This window comes from Emys orbicularis, chromosome 1 (assembly GCF_028017835.1).
Source record: "Emys orbicularis isolate rEmyOrb1 chromosome 1, rEmyOrb1.hap1, whole genome shotgun sequence".
NCBI classification, from domain to species: domain Eukaryota; kingdom Metazoa; phylum Chordata; order Testudines; family Emydidae; genus Emys; species Emys orbicularis.
This window is the reverse complement of record NC_088683.1, coordinates 157793691-157809801: the sequence shown is the minus strand read 5'-3', so window position 1 is coordinate 157809801 and position 16111 is coordinate 157793691. Positions and strand designations below refer to the sequence as shown.

The 16111-nt window shown below is 46.0% G+C and overlaps 1 protein-coding gene across 1 annotated transcript; it reads left to right on the top strand.

The window, feature by feature from the left end:
* The first annotated feature begins 5618 nt into the window (after positions 1 to 5618).
* On the top strand, positions 5619 to 15919 carry NDUFB4 (NADH:ubiquinone oxidoreductase subunit B4). Its single transcript, XM_065420430.1, has 3 exons — positions 5619 to 5850; positions 13567 to 13713; positions 15733 to 15919. The coding sequence occupies exons 1-3, from the start codon at positions 5653 to 5655 to the stop codon at positions 15793 to 15795; spliced, it is 408 nt and encodes a 135-aa protein (XP_065276502.1). The 5' UTR covers positions 5619 to 5652; the 3' UTR covers positions 15796 to 15919.
* Positions 15920 to 16111: the final 192 nt, after the last annotated feature.

Below are 16111 nucleotides of genomic sequence, written 5' to 3'. Positions count from 1 at the left end.
GTCTCGTGACTTCATGTGGCCACAGTTAGGGTGTGCTAGGATAAATAAGTGAGGGGGAAAAGTGCAGCCAGATGCTTAGTAAGAGGTTCTGTGGGAGCTGGAAGAGAGTGCATCAGGCTTCAGTCCATGTAGATGTGTGCCATGGTCTCCCTTTTGCTGCAGAAGGGGCAGGCATCAATGGATTCTGTGAAATGCACCAGGTACATGACTGTGCTCTCTGTTCCATGCAGGAGTTGCCAGCTAGTTTCCCCAGTGGAACCATACTGGAATATAGATTGGCCCACTGGGGCTCCCCACCCTCTGTAGGTGGCAGCAGGTCTTGCCACTTGTGCACCATACCTTTCATTTCCTCACCCTCATGTCCCATCCCAACACCAAGTGGCAAGACCTCCTACCACCTGTGGAGAGTGAGGATCCCCGGTGGGCCAGTGTGTATTCCACCTTGGTCCCACAGCCCGCCAGGGATCTCAGTTGGCAGCTCCTTCATGGAGCAGTGAGCACAGGCATTTACCTGGCGCGGTTTACCCCTCCCCTTCTGCGGCATGAGGGAGACCCTGGTGCACATGTATCTCAAGTGCGCCAGACTATGTCCGTTTTCTGGCTCCTCCGGAACCTTCTCCTCAGGTTCTGGCTGCACTTTTCCCTGCATTTCCTGATCTACACTCAGCCCATCTGTGGCCCCACAAATTCAGGAGACCTCCTCACCAACCACCTCCTGGTGCTGGCCAAAGTGGCCATTCACCATATCAAGAGGAGGATGCTGGTGCTCTGCAACTGTGGGGCCTATTTCCATTCCTCCCTTAGATCATGTATCTGGGCAGAGTTCCTCTGGGCTGCATCCACTGGCTCCCTGGATGCTGTCGAGGAGCAGTGGGTGCTATCTGGGGTTCTCTGCTCAATGTCCCCTTCTAGTTCCCTGCTTTTGACCCTGTAACCTTCACTCCCATTCCTGCTTTGTCATTTGTTGTCCCCTGACTTTATTTGAACCCTGGATGTAGTGGCTCTTCCCTTAGGTTGGGGGAAGGGCCTTCCGATGTGGGCAGGCTTGCACCCAGCTGCTCCCAGGACTTCAATAGGTGTTAGCTTCCAGCACTCTGTCACATACCTCCCTGCCTTGTTGAATGCTGAAATTCCTTTTTCCTTTCACCCTCCCTTCTTTGGAGGAGGCATCACATACTTTCCCCCATGCTTGCCGCCAGGGTGGTTATCCCACCCATACCCACAGAAGTCATATGCTGTGGGTGGGGGATATTCCCACAATTCTGTTTCAGACCACTGGTCTTCACACCAGGGCAATTCAAGGATCTAGTCTCCTCCCCCTTGCCCTCTTTCTTTTGCGCCAGGGCATATCCTACCTCTTTCATCATTTTTCTCTATGGCCTCTCATTCTCCTAGTCCTACCAACTTATCTTGGGATTCCTCCTCTTGAGCCCTATAGCAGACATCCTGCAGATAGCCCATCCTCCTCCAATTTGGGACTCCTTTTTCCCTTAATGCCTGTTCAGCCAGTTCTTCCTTTGCTCCATTTTCTCCTCAGGAACGTTCATTTCCCTCTTTCACCCCCTGGCTTATATCCTGTTGTCTAGGATTCTTCTGTTCCCCTATTTCAACTACTTCTGCTCCCTGGTGGCTCAGTTCCCTTGTGTCATGGATCCCAGATAAGTACTTTCTTACTTCAGGGGAAGGGGCTCCAGTCCATCCCTAACATCACCAGATGGAGCTACCTATCCACAACCCCACCCATTTCCATCTGAGCTTTTCCTGGACCTCCAGGGGTATCTCAGCTATTGGACAGAGTCTTCTCTCCCTACAGCCTCCCTACAGTGTATTTAGTTAGGGTGGATGTGGTACACTTGACACCTCCTCATCAATTATTGTGAGTGTACCACATCCACCCTAACTAAATTGGCCTTCAACATTGGTTCTCCACTTGTAAGGTAACTCCCTTCTCTCCATGTGCCAATATATATTTATGCCTGTTTCTGTAATTTTCACTCCACGCATCTGAAGAAGTGGGTTTTTTACCCATGAAAGCTTATGCCCAAATAAATCTGTTAATCTTTAAGGTGCCACCAGACTCCTCCTTGTTTTTGTAGATACAGACTAACACAGCTACCCCTCTGATTTTACAGTGTTTCTTGCCCTTTCACACAGGACCAGGGAGGAACAGAGGTCTCCTTCCTTGAGATCGCAGTACATATAGTGCTGAGCTCAGCTAGCCCCCAGATCCTCCCCCTTCTCATCCTTCCTGTGTCTTCTTTTATACCTTCTCAGATGATGGCTAACTGGTTCATCAGCCTTCCCATCGTGATCAGCTAATTAGCTGCATATCACCAATCAGCTTTTTCCAGGGGACCTGACTGGTGCCTAAATGATCAGAGTGCTGGCTTACCTTTAGCTTCCAGCACTCTGTCACAGAAAACATAGTACCTATCTTTAAAAGGCTGATAAAGAGGACCCAAGGAATTATAGACTAGTCAGCCTAACTTCAATACTTTTGGAAAGATACTGGAACAAATTATTAAACAATTTCTAAGCTTCTAGAGGATAATAGTGTTATAAGTAATAGCCAGCATGAATTTTTCAGGAACAAATCATGCCAAACCAATCTAATTTTCTTCTCTGACAGAGTTACTGGCATAGTGGATGGGGAGAAGCAGTAAATATAACTTTATTTTTGTAAGGCTTTTGACAGTCCTACATGACACTCTCATAAGCAAACGAGGGAAATTTGGTCTAGATGAAATTACTATAAGAGGAGTGCAAAATTAGTTGAAAGATGGTACTCAAAGAGTAGTTTTCAATGGTTCACTGTCAAACTGGGAGGTCATATTTACTGGGGTCCCACAGGGGTCACTCCTAAGTCCAATATTAGTCAATATTTTCATTAATGACTTGGTAATAGAGTGGAGAGTATGCTTATAAAATATGCAGATGACATGAAGCTAGGAGGGGCTGCAAGCACTTTGGAGGATAAAATTAGAATTCCAAACGATGTTGACAAATTAGAGAATTGATCTGAAATCAATAAGATGAAAATCAAGAAAGACAAGTACAAAGAACTACACTCTAGGAAGGAAAAATCAAATGCACAACTACAAAATGGGAACTAGTTGGCTAGATGGTAGTACTGCTGAAAAGGATCTGGGGGTTATGGTGGATCAAAACTGAATATGAGTCAACAAAGTGAGGCAGTTGCAAAAAAAGCTAATATCATTCTTGGGTGTATTACCACGAGTGTTGTATGTTAAGACATAGGAGCTGACTGTCCTATTCTGCTCAGCACTAATGAGGCCTCAGCTGAAGGACTGTGTCCAATTCTGGGCATCACATTTTAGGAAAGATGTGGACAAACAAACTCAAGAGAGTCCAGCAGAAAGCAACACAAATGATGAAAGATTAAGAAAACCCAACCTAGGAGGAAAAGTTAAAAAAAAACTGGGCATGTTTAGTCTTGAGAAAAGAAGACTGAGGGGGAATCTGATAAAAGTCTTCAAATATGTTTAGGGCTGTTATAAAGAGGACGGTGATCAATTGTTCTCCATGTCCATTGAAGGCAGAACTAGTAGTAATGGGTTTAATCCGCAGCAAGGGAGATTTATGTTAGCTATTAGGAGAAACTTTCCAATTATAAGGATAATTAAGAGCTGGAACAGGCTTCCAAGGAAGCTGTGGAATCCCCATCATTGGAGGTTTTTAAGAACAGTTTAGACAAACACCTGTTAGGGATGGTCTAGGTTTACTTGGTCCTGTCTCAGCACAAGGAGCTGGACCCGATGACCTCTCAAGGTCATCTAGTCCACCCCTACATTTCTATGATTCTGTGCTACATATTACCAGAATACAATATATTCATAGTACACTGTGATATACAACATGCAGTATCTTCAAGCAAATGGTTGGATGGAGCTTTTTAAATCCAGACACTTTTCTCAGACCCCTTCACTAGATCTGATACTGCTACAAAGCCTCCTAAACTATCAAGCATATTAAGACAGTCGGGGGATTCAGCAGGTGGTGGTGTGTTACTGCAGATCACTAACCTAAGGGGGGCTGTGCCTCTGGACCTGCTGTCTACATCTTGCGGATGAAAAGTAAAACAGACTATGAAGATCCTTTGACATTTTTGGCAAGAGTTGGGATCTTAACTTTAGTGTTTATCCTGGCCAAATTCTATCTCTGGTATTTAACATTGTAAGAAAATACTACAGTATTCTGATATAAGGCTCCAAAATACTGCAGCTGACAATAATGATATTACAGTATTTGGGTGCATGGCACACCATAGTATTTTTTAAAATGGCATATGCTATCTGCTTAAATCCCCCTTGTAGCTTCAGTTAGATGCAGTATTTTCCTTAACTTCCTCGTCATAAACACTTTTGTGCTGTTGCTACTCTCTGTTAAGTAGCTGCTGTGTGTTGCCCCAGAGGTTTCAGTCATGGGTGAAGTGATTCTGTGTATGCTATAGGGTAATTTATAATCAATTTAAATTTTCAAAATGGTTTGAGATCCTTCAGAATGAATATAGCTGTGGTCTCAGTGGGTTGTAGCTCATTCGCTACAATATTATAAGGATGTCTGATAATGAATTCCAGAGGGGGTGTGTGTCTCATGATGCTATTTGTAAACACTTTAGTGCATCATCATGTTGTGTCAACACATCAGTTTTTGTACTGTGATACTATTTACCACTATTACAACTATTAACTAACCTCGAAACCCCCTTGTATTACCCCTGTCTTACAGATAGGGAACCTGAAGCATAAAGCGACTTGCCACAGGTACCCATCTTGCATCCCTTACTTAGGTGAAGTCCCACTGAAATAAGTCTCCCATTAATGGTTGTGTGCCCCAGCTCACATTCATAGGATGATGCCAAGAACAGAAGCTGGTGTGCTGCCTCTTCGGCCTGAGCACACCAACCTGCATGGGACAAGGGTGTGATGCAGAGGGAAGGGACAGGAATATCATTATTTCCTGGCTCCAGTCACCTGATCTGCATCAGAGTTAGTCAGGGGCCAGGGTTGCCAACTCTCGCAAGTTTATCCCGGGCCTGCGTCTCACGCTATGTAATATTTCTCTTTAAGCCCCAGCGGCTGGCATCAGACAAGTGCATGGGAATCTCACGCTTTTTTAAAAGGAAGCTCCTAGCCCTCGTGCATGCAGAGCAGCGCTGGAGCCCATGGCGGGGATTTCTCTTAAGGCCCGGCCGGGGAACCAGAGGGCAAAGAAACAACAACACCCGCTGTTACCGAGCCCCTTGCATCAGCAGAGCTCAAAGCGCCTCCCAACCTGTCGGGTGAGCGGCTCAGAAGGGGCCTGAGGCCCCGGTCACACCCTGGCAGCGCCCGGGCTCTCCCAACGCCCGGCTGCTCCCGTTCCTTCCAAGGCCCGGCCGGCGTAGGGGGAGGGCGGAGACCGTCCCGGCGCTGGGGCGTTTGCTGCCGCGCTCCCCACACAAGCCCAGCACCAGGGCAGGAACCCAGGTGTCCTGCCCCTCCCCCCGCGCAGCGCGAGGCCCGGCGTCGCTTAGTAACCATAGCAACAAGCCGTGCCGCGCGCCCCTCCCCCCCTGCGCAGCCAGTACTTCCGGGGTACAGGTCGCTTCCGCTCTTGCGCGGTGCGGGCGGCTCTCCAAAAAAAAAAAAAATGGTGGAGCCCTCTTCCTCCTCGACCTTCAGCTACCGGGGGGCCCCCCTGGCCTCGTTGCCCCGGGAGCTTGACCCGGCCGAGTACAACGAGTCCCCGGAGAAGCGCCAGGCCCAGGCGGAGCGTCTGGCGGTCCGCGCCCGCCTCAAGCGCCAGTACCAGCTGCAGCTCAACAACCCGCACAGCTCGGAGCTGATCGTGAGTCCGGCCGCGCCGCGCCCCGGGGAAGGGTCCCAGTGGGGGGAGGTTCCGGCTGCCCTGAGCCCCGGGGGGCGCGGGGCTCTTCTCCGTGGGGCTTGGTGCTGCCTCCCGCGGGGGTGCGCTGGGACGGGACCTACCGTGAGGCTGCAGCCCGGCCTCTGCCCGCGACCGCCCTGCAGCATTAAGCCGCCTACCTCGGCGGCAGGGCTGGCCGGCAGCGTGCCCTCGGCCTCCCCGCAAAGCTGCTCCAACTTGACCTCTGTCAGAGTCAGTGGGGGAGCAAGTGGCACATCCTGGGGCCCAGGCCCAGAGCGCCCCGCGGCGCCCACCTGCCCTGCGTGTGTGTAACGTGGGGCGGGGGGAGCTTCCTTCCGAAACAGTGCCCTGAAATGGTGCCGTGGTTCTCGCCGCTCTCACTGGTGCCTTGTGCCCTGATCTGTGTGGCATGCCCATGCTCTGAGGGCACTCTGCCTTTGCGCCTTTGGTGGCTGCCAGCAGGGCTGCTGTGTGCTGATTAGCAAGTCATACCACAGTCCCCACCCGAATAGATTGAAGAGATGGTCTAAGCACAGACGAGGCATCGCTGTTACTAAAGGTGTGAGATTGCACCAGTTTAGCAAAAGAACTGCTAGACTGATGTAAAACTTCACACTCACTTAGCTAAATCAGCACAACATCACAACTTTAGTTGAACTGGAGCAAATCTGTGTGTAGAGCAAGCCTCAGGCTCTGTCAGCTGTGCTATTAAAAGCAGCCTAGGTGCAACCATGTCAGGCCCATTGTAGCTTTCATCAGTTCCTATTTTAGACTTTGACAGTCTCCTGAACTGTCAATCCACTATGTCCAACAAAGCCATCAACCCATTCCTGCAGTGTTCTATCCTGGGAGCTGTCTATGGTCCCTTCTTTAGATGAGATTACTCAGGCCATTGAGCAGCTGTCCACAGGCAAGTCTCCAGGCCCTGACAGCATTCCACTGGAAGTGTACACATGTAGAGGTGCCCACCTGATCAGGAAACTCACTAGCCTTTTCAAGACTATATGGGAACAGGGTACCTTGCCCAAGGAATATAAGGATGCTTTCATAGTCTATCCATACAAAAGGAAGGGACGTATATCTGGCTGTGACAATCTTTGTGGAATTTCACTGCTGTTTATAGCATGGAAGATCCTTGCACAGATTGTCCTCAACAGGCTCATCTCTCACCTAGTGCACTTGGTGAATCCAGAGTCACAGTGTGGCTTTCATGCTGGCCATGGCATCATGGACATGATTTTTGCAGCCTGACAAATGTGGGAGACAGCTCAGGAACAGACCTATGACGTTTGGCGTGGTGAATCACGAGAGCATATGGAAACTCCTTCATAAATTTGGTTGCCCAGAGAAGACGGTTGCTGTCATCCGTTCATTTCATGATGACCGGGTAATGGCATGTTGGAATTCATCAGAAGCCTTCCGTGTCACCTATGGCACCAAACAGTGGCCCAAGTCCTCTTTGCTATTGTCTTTTCAGCCACGCCTGTGTTCGCATTCCAGGACCTTGATAGAAGTGTACATATCTGGTTCAGATTGGATGGGGGTCTAGCCAATCTACAGTGACTCAGGGCCCGCACCAAGGTCATCAAACAGCTCCTGTTTGTTGATGACTGTGCCCTCATTGCAGACATGCTGATGGACATTCAACTTATCATGGACCGCTTTGCCTATGTCTCAGAATGCTTCAGTTTCACCCTCAGCCTGAAAAAGATGGAGATTATGTACCAGCCAGCATCACGAATGCCATGATCCCCTCATCACAACTGACAACACACCCCTCAGCTAACTCAGGAAATTCTGATGCCTGGGTAGCACACTTTCCAGCAACACCATGTTGGACAATGAGATCACTCAGCATCTGGCAAAGGCCAGCCTGGCATTTTGCAGGCTCTGGAGGGAGCATGGAGTCTGCCTCAGAACCAAGATCAAAATCTACCCCACTGTTGTACTCACCTAACTCCTTTATGGCTGCAAGACATGGATGCTCTACAGGCACCACATCAAACAGCTGGAAAGCTTCCACCTTGATCACCTAAGATCCACCTATAACATCAAGTGGCAAGACAGAATCCCCAATACTGAAGTCCTGGAGAGGTGCCAAATCCCTGGCATCAAGATCATGCTCATCAGGGCTCAACTTCACTGGGTCAGACACGTGGTCTGCATGGAGGTTTCCCATATACCAAAAGCAATGCTGTACAGCCAACTGAGCATAGGAGCCCACTCTAAGGGTCAGCCCATCCTCAGATATAAAGACACCTTGAAGGCCAACCTCAAAGCATGCAAGATAGACATTAAAACCTGGGAACTTGTTGCGCTGGACAGACCCAGATGGAGAGGTCTGTGCCATGAGCCTATGTTCGCTTCTGAGGAATGGTGTGTGAAGTGTCTGCAGGAGAAGAGAACACGTCATAAGGACACGCCTCTAACTCTTCCCCCTGACAATAATTACACTTGTAAGACCTGCAACTGCATTTGCAAATTCAGGATTAGACTTGCTTCCTATTGAAGAGACATAAAAATAAGTAAAGCCAGAACTCAAGTCAGCAGTAGCTGAACACTTATCTGTCAAAGCAATGGGAGAATCCATCCCTTTTAGGCAGAGCCTAAATCTGTCCTGGCACAGGAAAGGGCTGTCTCAAGTTCACTCATTACCTCATCTCTCATGAACTCAAGGAGACTTGGAGACTGCCTCTTAAGCCTCATTCATGTTTTTATTTTTAGAGGCAGAATAGTCAGGAAGCTAAGGTGTAGGACAGGGAATAGTCAGACCTGTGTTCTCTTCCTAGCAAAGCCGTTGATCTTTTGTGTGACCTTGGCCATGTCAGTGCACCGCTTTGTGTTGTAGTTTAAGTGGACAAAACAAATGTAGAGGGAATGAATGACTAGTCCAGTGCTATAGAGCTGGTGTCTGAGCAGAGGCTAGAACACTAGTTATTGACTTCCAGTGGACTGTTCTATCCTCTAGGTGATTTGTCTCCTTCAATAATATCCTTTGCAATAAGAGTGGGGGTTAAAATGATAAACTGTTTTTCATTGGCTATATATCATAAACCACATAAATACACAGCTTTTACTTAGCTCTTCAGCTTCAAGATGGCTGTATAAATGTGAACTAATGAATCCTCAGAGCCCCTTTGTGGAGTAGGCTGCCTCTTTATGAATGAGCTTTAACAAAAAATCAATTTTAAAATAGTTCTCTGGTTTATATATAAATCACGCCTGCAATGTTGGGAATTGAAACCCCAAAGGGGAACTAACAAGTTTAGCTTCATCCTCTGATGCTGAGAGAAGTGAAATAGGTAAATGCATTTATAGTGAAAAGTCAGTTGGACTTTAATTTTTTCTTAGTTTTAAGTAGAATTCTCATTTCCCAGATAAGGCTGACTTAGGGTTGGCAAGCCAGTCAGTTGATTGCCTATTATTTGATTACTGTCAAATATTGTCAGATATCCCAACAAGAATGACCTGATGTAAGTGGTGGTCTACCTTTTTGGTTGCATCATGGTGCTATTTGTTAGCAAGCCTACTTAAATGTCATCTTCAGTCTCTTTACTACATACTAATGACACCTGTTGTGGGGGCGGGGGAGGAGGTAAACTGGAAGTTGAGCCTCTTGAATTGCTAGAATCTTCTAGAACAAACACGCATACAGTGTGTATCTTTGTGTATATCAGGCCACCACTGTACATGGCGGTTTACAAAGCACATTGGGGCAGGGACACTGCTTAACTTGTTCAAAGAGCCAGCACTCTAAAGTGATTAGACAAACATACAGAAATTAATCAAGACGGGAGTGGGGGAAGGAAAGGAGGGCTCACAGTCATTAAAACTTCTCCTGCACCAGATGCACAGCCAGTAAGCCTCTCCCTTAATAAACAAAAGTATCACTGCTATTAAACCCCCCACGCACCTCCCTCATCCTGAGCAAAGCAAACAATCCACAATAAATGCCCACATAAATAAATCCCTCCTCCTCCCCTTTCAACAAATACAGCATCCCCTTTATAACTTCCCCCCCCCCCCATGTATCCCCAGCCAAACCTTGCTGATGTGAAAAATTCTATGCTAATGAGGGGTGTGAGACATCACATGGCTGTAGAGGCCCCTCTCTTCCTGTTCTGATTTTCCTCCTGCTATTGCTTATGAGTCCGCTGTGTTTGCTGCAGGGAGGGGCTGTGTGCTCCTTCCCCCTCAATGTAATCTTGGAGTCTGTAAGGCTTGAGGGGAGGGGGCAGCATACCTGGAAACATTTTGATTAGCTGCAGTCTATTGTAACTGCAGCAATTAGAAACCGATTTGAATGGCTACTGCTTGACTGAAATACAAGATGCTTCAGAATTTAGAGAGCATTCCATAAGTACACCTCTACCCTGATATAACACGAATTCGGATAGAACGCAGTAAAGCAGTGCTCCGGGGGGCCGGGGCTGCGCACTCCGGCAGATCAAAGCAAGTTCAATCTAACGCGGTTTCACCTATAACGCAGTAAGATTTTTTTTGGCTCCCGAGGACAGCGTTCTATCAGGGTGGAGGTGTGGTAAGATATTAGTAACAGTGACATCATTTATTATTCAGAGGTGGGGAAAGCCAAAACCATTTGTATGGAAATTTTTCACTAGACATGAACATGAGAAAACTGTTAAAGCTAAGAGCAAGTTCTTTTCTTCTGAGTATGACGCACAGAATGGAGAAACATTGGTTGAATTATTGTGATGTTTGTCCAGCTGCTGTTGAAGATAAACTATTAGTCTAACAGCAGGAAAGGGAAAACTGATGTACATCAAAATTTGTTTCCATTTATGTATTCTGCTTCATCTTCAGTAGCAGCAGCATGATGCATGGAGTCAGTAGATGATGATAGTGAAGTTAATTCCATTAATTCATCTTCTAATAAAAAAATTTGTTGTTCAGTCTGCTTCATCATTGAAAATTCCTACTCCTAGAAAGTCTTCAGATGTTCGTCAAATTGGTATTGAGGTTTTTGAATAGAAAATATATACCCAATGTATTGCTGACCAGTTAAAAAATATACTTAATGAATTGGGTCAATAAATAATGCGGCTAATATGAAAACTGCTTGGGCTTTGTTGATAAATATGTATCCACACCTTCTGTGTTATGGATGTGCTGCCTGTACAATGCAGCTTTTCATTGGTGATACTAAAGATCTGAAATTTTCATCCGCACAGACATGCGTCTAACGAAGTGGGTATTCACCCACGAAAGCTTATGCTCCAATACATCTGTTCGTCTATAAGGTGCCACAGGACACTCTGTTGCTTTTTACAGATCCAGACTAACATGGCTACCCCTCTGATATCCGCACAGAGTAAGCCTTGTCATACTCAGTAGGAATCTTCTATTAAAAGTCTCAAAGATCTTCATGTAAGCAAGAGGGCTCTTCAATCAGCTGCTGTTGAAGAAGGGGTAATCAGGTTTCAACCCCAAGTAATCCGTACTGAGTTTGATGACTGTCTTTTGGATGGCAAACTCAAAACTATTTCACTATTTGAACTGTAGCTCAGTCTCTGCAGAATACAGAAAATGATACTGCTAAACTGTGTGATGCCAAGAACAGTTTCTGAATGTTAAAGAACTTATTTGTAAGTGGACTGTGTTCAGTTGTGTGACAGCTGAAAAGAAGAAAATAGACAAAATAAATATCACAGAAAAATCAAGTGATCACTCACATGCATAATGCTGCTTACCTTCTTGATCCGCGCTTCCAGGCCAAGAGCTTTCTGATGATCAGTTTGATTCAGCTTGTGATGTAGTGGCTGTGCAAATTTTAAAGGCTATATAAATGGACAAACAGTTCTAATGGAGGTAGCAAATTATAAAGCAAGAATCAGCCTGTTCAGTTATAAAACAATGTCGAGTGCAATCCCAGAAGTTGAATCAAAACAGCTGCTCCTTCATCATAGTGGAGAGGGTTGTCCTCCTTGTACTCTAAGTACAGTGGCAGAAATGCTGAACACTTCTGTGTACGACTGCATGTGCGGAATGAAATTGGTTGGTTTGAAAATCATCCATTCAACAACCGGAAATAGACTGAAAACCTTCACTGCTGGGAAGCTGGTGACCATGTATCACAATTTAATATTAGAAGAGAAAATAGCAGATGAAGAGGAAGAAGAAGCAGTTGAAGCTGACAAAGGAAAAAGATAACAAAGAGCAAGATGCTTGAAGAGTTGGCCTGCTGCCTGCCTTGCATAAGTGCAATTAAAAGTGACTCTCTTATAGGTGCTGTTTGCTTTATTTCTGTTTTAACTTAATTTCTTTTGTAACTGTTCATAACGTTCACATTTAAATGCTAATTTACCATTGCTAAAAAGGTAATTATTTTTACGTGTTTTTAGAAATTAGTTTCATTTTGGCATTTTTCTGAGTTAAAATAACTGTTTAACTTATATGTTGTAATTAGGCATAAGTATCTAACTAATGGTAATCCTATTGGAGACTATGAAGTCTGACTCCTTTTTGTTACTGTTCTAATAAACTAGTGCAGGGGTCGGCAACCTTTCAGAAGTGGTGTGCCGAGTCGTCATTTATTCACTCTAATTAAAGGTTTCGCGTGCCGGTAATACATTTTAATGTTTTTAGAAGGTCTCTTTCTATAAGTCTATATTATATAACTAAACTATTGTATGTAAAGTAAACAAGGTTTTCAAAATATTTAAGAAGTGTCATTTAAAATTAAATTAAAATGCTGATCTTACGCCACCAGCCTGCTCAGCTCGCTGCCAGCCTGGGGTTCTGTTCACCTAGGCCGGCAGCGGGCTGAGCAGGGCCTGCGGCCGGGACCCCAGACCTGGGGGGGTGTTGGTGTTTCAGGGGTCAGGGCAGAGGGCTGGGGGAAGGGGGTCAGGGCAGAAGGCTGGGGTGTATGTGGGGGGGTTCAGGGATCAGGGCAGAGAGCTGGGGGGGTGTGGGGGGGTGCAGGGCAGAAGGCGGGGTGTGGGGGGGTTCAAGGGTCAGGATAGAAGGCTGTGGGGGGGGTTCAGGGCAGAGGGATGGGGCTGTGGGGGTGCAGGGCAGAAGGCTGGGTGTGTGTTGGGGTGGGGGGGTTCAGGGCAGAGGGCTGGGAGGTGTGGGGGGTGCAGGGCAGAAAGCTGGGGTGCTCGGCTCATGGGGGTGCTCCCAGCCCCCTGCCCTGAGCGGCTCATGGCAGGGGGCTGGAAGGGATATGCCCTGTTCCACCCCCTTCCCCCAGGCTCCGTCCCTACCTCTCTTTGCGTCCTCTACGGAGCTGTCTGCACGCTGCCGCTCTTCCCCCTCCCCCTCGCTAGGGCCATCAGCTGATTGGCGCAGGGAAGGAGAGGAGGAGGGGCAGGAAAGCACCACGCTGGGGGAAGAAGCGGGGGAGGGGGGAAGCTTGGCTGCCACACAACCAAGCTTCTGCCTCCTGCCCCCGCAGGGGAGAGCAGTGGGCAGGGGGGCTGAGTGGGGCTGGAGGCCGGGACCGTGGCAGGGAGCTGCGTGCCACTCAAAATCGGCTCGCGTGCCGTAGGTTGCCGACCCCTGAACTAGTGCGTTAAAATATTTGACCATTTTTGACATTGACTGACCAGCTGACTAATTGTTTTTGGATCAGTCAAATGTCCAACCCTAAGCTTGCTAATGTTCATACTTCTGCAACTTAACATTGTTCACTGTGCATTGCCTTCAATTTAGGAGGACCCTGCCATGCTCCGTTGGACCTATGCTAGAACGTACAACATTTACCCCAATTTCCGGCCCACTCCCAAGACTTCCCTGTTGGGTGCGTTGTCTGGGTTAGTACCCATTTTCTTCTGGTGGTATGTCTTCAAAGCTGACAGGGTAAGTTTGTTGACTAGGCATGCACAACTTTAATAAAAACAAAGCTATAATGTATGTGCCTACATGCAGGAGTAGCTGAGTAGAACACCTATTCCTGAGGGTGGAAAACTGGTGCGGGAGGAGTACCCCAAAGCACTAGGGACTGATTGCAAAGCCACCTTCTAAGAGTGCTGTCTTATGCCCGCAGATGTGTGTGATTTTTGTTTGGCCACAGAAGCTAGTTTTTCTTCTGTTGTAAGAGGGCTCTTAATATCATTTATGTAAGCAAACTGCAAGAGAGACTTAAGAATAATTAGCAGCTAATTGAGTTTTTAGAAAATGTATTTTTATCTGTCAATTCATAGATGACCGAGCTGGCAAGGACCTTCTGGACCACTCATTCATTCGTTTCCTCTATCCCATGAAATAATTTAGGAAAGGACTCTCTGTTAGTCTGATTTTTTTTTTTTTTTGAGATGCTACCTTAATCCCTCTCTTGTAGAGTGACCAGATAGCAAGTGTGAAAAATCAGGACAGGGGCGGGGGGTAATAGGTGCCTGTATAAGAAAAAGCCCCAAAAATCAGGACTGTCCCTATAAAATCGGGACATCTGGTCACTCTACTTCTCTTGCCTCCTAAAATTTGGCATTATAAAATTCTGACCAGTGTTAGAACACTTCCAATATGTTCAGTTTTTTGGGAAAGTGATATCTGATGTTTAACCAAAGCTGCCACTGATGTGAAAAGCTGTTGCGTATCTTAAAAAAGGAAATAAAACCCTGATTGACCTGTCGAATCACTGATTGGGAAGAAGTGCAAATTTAAATTACTCATAATTTTTTTTAAAGGGACAGTATCTTGTAGATGGAGTCCAAAATACAGAATTTAAGTTTTTACAACGAGGAATCTGGTGGCACCTTCAAGACTAACAGATTTATTTGGGCATCTGAAGAAGTGGGTTTTTTACCCACGAAAGCTTATGTTCAAATAAATCTGTTAGTCTTGAAGATGCCACCGGACTCCTCGTTGTCTTTGTGGATACAGACTAACATGGCTACCCCTCTGATACTAAGTTTTTCCAGAACCTGTTGGTGGATTGTTATGTAACTTCAAACACTTTTTGGTTGAATATGAACATCCCCTGCAGTGTCTTGCAATCCAAATGCTTCAGCATTGGCCAGGCACAAGAAAACTGGAATATGAAATTGGCTGAATATAATTGAAGTCTGCATATGCTGACGGGATATTTAGAGCTTTCAACTTTATCACACAATAGTTCTGTGGGTTATCTCACCAGTTCCTTTATGGAGGGAGGGAGCAAATTACCCCCTTTCTCCAAAGTACTAAGGGTGTAAACACCAAGATGGGAGGTGATTGGTTCTGGTTACTTAGATTGTCCCTACCCCAAAAAATTGACAGTCTCTCTGTTCTGTGTTTGTACTGCACATAGCACAATGGGGTCTTGGTCCATGACTGGGACTCCTGGTTGCTAACACAATGTAAATAATAAGGTGGTGCAAGGTAACATAATGAGGGTGAAAAGTGGACAAAGAAAAATGTAGGTAGAACATAGTGATTTTTTTTTTTTCCTGACAGTGAAATATATTAAACTGTGGGTTATTCACCCAAGTGAAGGGGTAGAAGCCCCATCAAGTTAAGATGTTTTAAATTAGTCAAGACAAAGCCCTGGCGAGAATACATTATAGGGAACAGTCCTCACTGGCTAATGGAAGTGGGATGGATGTGCCTTAATAGAGGTTTATTCTATCTCTGTCCATCACTTTATGAGGGGATGAGCCACACAGCTGCTTCTGCTATTGGATGTTTTGCATTTCTGGCTGATGTGCACAGGTGAATGATGGGATATTTTTGTCCTCACAGCCGTTTCTAGAGCGCTGTTTAATTGGTGCTGTCTCTAGCTTCTGTGCTTAAGAACTTGTGAGCTCTTTCTCCTTGAAGATCAGTCTGTGTCACGGAGCATATCTTTTTTTCTTTTCATGGGATAGTGATTTTTGTTTGTTTGTTTCCTCCTCAATACAGGATCGTAAAGAGAAACTTATTCAGGAAGGCAAGTACAAGCGACCATTCGTTCTCAACTCCTAAGTTCCTGGGAATTGGATGTTGCAGTGCTGCTGTTGGGCTATTCATAGAAAGTGCTGTGTATTGTACATTGATGAAAAGACTAATCCTCTATCAAAATAAACTTTATATTATTACAGTCATAGGATCATGACTTACTGTAGAATCTTCTTGTCTAACACTGAAACCAATCAGATTACAGACAGAATGTGTACAAGAGTTTTAAAAAGACATTAATTTGTGCCCTTGGATGCATGTTCAGAGTTTCCATTTAATCCATGAGAGCCACATGCCTGTATCTAAGAGTAGCCTCAGGATGAATTTTAAAATTTATAGCAGG

Coding starts and splice junctions, on each gene's coding strand:
- NDUFB4 (XM_065420430.1), top strand. CDS start 5,653: ATGGTGGAGCCCTCTTCCTCCTCGACCTTCAGCTACCGGGGGGCCCCC. Junction 5,851..13,566: donor CGCACAGCTCGGAGCTGATC/GTGAGTCCGGCC, acceptor CCTTCAATTTAG/GAGGACCCTGCCATGCTCCG. Junction 13,714..15,732: donor ATGTCTTCAAAGCTGACAGG/GTAAGTTTGTTG, acceptor TCCTCAATACAG/GATCGTAAAGAGAAACTTAT.